The sequence below is a fragment of the Silurus aristotelis genome (genome assembly GCF_946808225.1).
Source record: "Silurus aristotelis genome assembly, chromosome: 28".
Lineage (NCBI taxonomy): Eukaryota > Metazoa > Chordata > Actinopteri > Siluriformes > Siluridae > Silurus > Silurus aristotelis.
In genome coordinates, this window is record NC_139601.1 from 17,479,610 (window position 1) to 17,482,109 (window position 2,500).

At 48.8% G+C, this 2,500-nt stretch overlaps 1 protein-coding gene across 2 annotated transcripts in view; it reads right to left on the reverse strand.

Moving 5' to 3' along the window:
* Positions 1–2,500, reverse strand: part of lama4 (laminin, alpha 4) — a 23,700-nt gene that overhangs the window by 8,351 nt on the left and 12,849 nt on the right. For both annotated transcript variants that reach the window (XM_083533533.1, XM_083533532.1), the window contains exons 21-24: positions 2,272–2,436; positions 858–1,003; positions 315–477; positions 1–103 (exon numbers count right to left, since the gene is read on the reverse strand). The exon at positions 1–103 is cut by the window's left edge and continues 31 nt beyond it. In XM_083533533.1, the coding sequence (XP_083389659.1) occupies positions 1–103; positions 315–477; positions 858–1,003; positions 2,272–2,436 (577 nt within the window). The remainder of the gene's footprint in view (positions 104–314; positions 478–857; positions 1,004–2,271; positions 2,437–2,500) is intronic.

Consider the following 2,500-nt stretch of genomic DNA (forward strand, 5'->3'; position numbering starts at 1 on the left):
TGTCATGTAGCTTTTTGAAGTTGTACAGACTGATGACATCATTGTTAAGAGAGGCGAGTTCAATACAACCAACAAATGGAGCTAAACTCAATGCAGGGGGGAGCTACACACACACATACACACACACACACACACACACACACACACACACACACACACACACACACAGACACATACATACATACATAGGCATGTAATTTATGACAGAGTGAATCAATGCTGTGCTGTTATATGACCTGATATTAACAGATAAACAGATTAGAACTAACAGCGTCACTGGTGTGTGTGTGTGTGTGTGTGTGTGTGTTAGGAACCTTAATGTCTGTTGGAACTCCTCCAATGATGAACACAGCCTCTTTTGGGTCCAGGTGGAATAGAGAGTCAGTTCCCTCTGATTCCCCTTTCTGTATAAACTTTTGCTCAGCCACTGTGTCCTGACTGGGGACTGTTAAATACACCTTACCATGACGACCCAGTCTATGTCAACCAGGAGACAGGGACAGGGAGCAGGGGACAGGGAGTGGGGGGCGGTGACAGGGAGCATGGAGCAGGGGACAGGGACAGGTAGTAGGGAGCAGGGGACAGCAAGTAGGCAGAGGGAGGCAGGGGACAGGAAGCGGGGGACACGGAGCAGGGGCACGTAGTAGGGAGCAAAGAACAGGGGACATGTAGTAGGGAATGGGGAGTAGGAATCAGGGGACAGGGAGCAGGGGACAGAGAGATAGAGACAGATGGAGGAAGAAAGAGACAGGTATTATGACAGGTTATGTGCATTTTATGTATTTAAAAAGATACGTGAGTGCTCCTGTGTGTGTGTGTGTGTGTGTGTGTGTGTGTGTGTGTGTGTGTGAGGTTACCTCTCCACTCTCACATGGTTAAAAACAGGAGGCCAGGAGCTGACAGGTTTAGAGCTGAGTGGAATTTCAACATCATCGCCCCCCAAATTATACACAAACACCAGGTTGTCATTCTTTATTGCCACACCCATGTAGTCCTTACTACCCTGTACACACACACACACACACACACACACACACACACACACACACAATAATTTATAGGTACAGGGTGTGTGTTTAAGGTTTAAATCGCTTCTGTCTCTGTTAAACCTTATTGTAATGAGGATTCATTTTTTTCTGGTTTTGGAGTGGGTGTGGTGGAGTGGGTGTGGTCTAGTGGGCATGGTTTGAGTTACTGGGTGTAGTGTGAGTTAGTGGGTTTAGTGTGGAACAGTGGGTGTGGTGTGAGTTAGTGGGTGTGGTATGGGAGAGTGGGTATGGAATGAGATAGTGGGTGTGGTATGGGACAGCGGGCGTGGTGTAAATGGTGTGGTGTGGGACAGTGGGTTTGGTGTGGGACAGTGAGTGTGGTCTAAATGGTGTGGTGTGGGACAGTGGGTGTGGTGTGGGACAGTGAGTTTGGTGTCAGACAGTGGGTGTGGTTAAATGGTGTGGTGTGGGACAGTGGGTGTGGTGTGGGACAGTGGGTGTGGTTAAATGGTGTGGTGTGGGACAGTGGGTGTGGTGTCAGACAGTGGGTGTGGTTAAATGGTGTGGTGTGGGACAGTGGGTGTGGTTAAATAGTGTGGGACAGTGGGTGTGGGACAGTGGGTGTGGTTAAATGGTGTGGTGTGGGACAGTGGGTGTGGGACAGTGGGTGTGGTTAAATGGTGTGGTGTGGGACAGTGGGTGTGGTGTGGGACAGTGAGTGTGGTTAAATGGTGTGGTGTGGGACAGTGGGTGTGGTGTGGGACAGTGGGTGTGGTTAAATGGTGTGGGACAGTGGGTGTGGTGTGGGACAGTGGGTGTGGTTAAATGGTGTGGGACAGTGGGTGTGGTGTGGGACAGTCAAGTCAAGTCAAGTCAAGTCAAGTTTATTTGTATAGCGCTTTTCACAACAGACATTGTCTCAAAGCAGCTTTACAGAAAACAACAGTGAAGGTGAATGGTGTGCGTTTGTCCCTGATGAGCAGCCGTGGCGACAGTGGCAAGGAAAAACTCCCTTAGATGATATGAGGAAGAAACCTTGAGAGGAACCAGACTCAAAGGGGAACCCATCCTCATATGGGTGACATCAAAAGTTTGGTCATAAATCTTTCAACAATACAGAACAATTTGTGATCATCATAGATCCAGCATCAGCTTCTCCATGCCAGGGCCTTTAAACACTCGGCATCTACTTCTCCATGATCATCCATAGGTCCATAATCTTCACGAGGTGGGACGTGTGGACAGTGGGTGTGGTGTGGGACAGTGGGTGTGGTACACTCACATTCTTGTGTCCAAGGTAAAGCAGGAAGCGATCCTCAATAGGGTCAGTATCAGGGTCTACCCGCACATACAGACTGATTGATGTTACAGCCTTTACCACATCTACATCAACAGGTGGGCGGAGCTGGACTGAGGCCTGCCCATTAAACTTCATCGATACCTGCACCTACACAACAAAACACACAACCACACAATGCGTCACACACTGTAACACAAAAACCACACAAAAC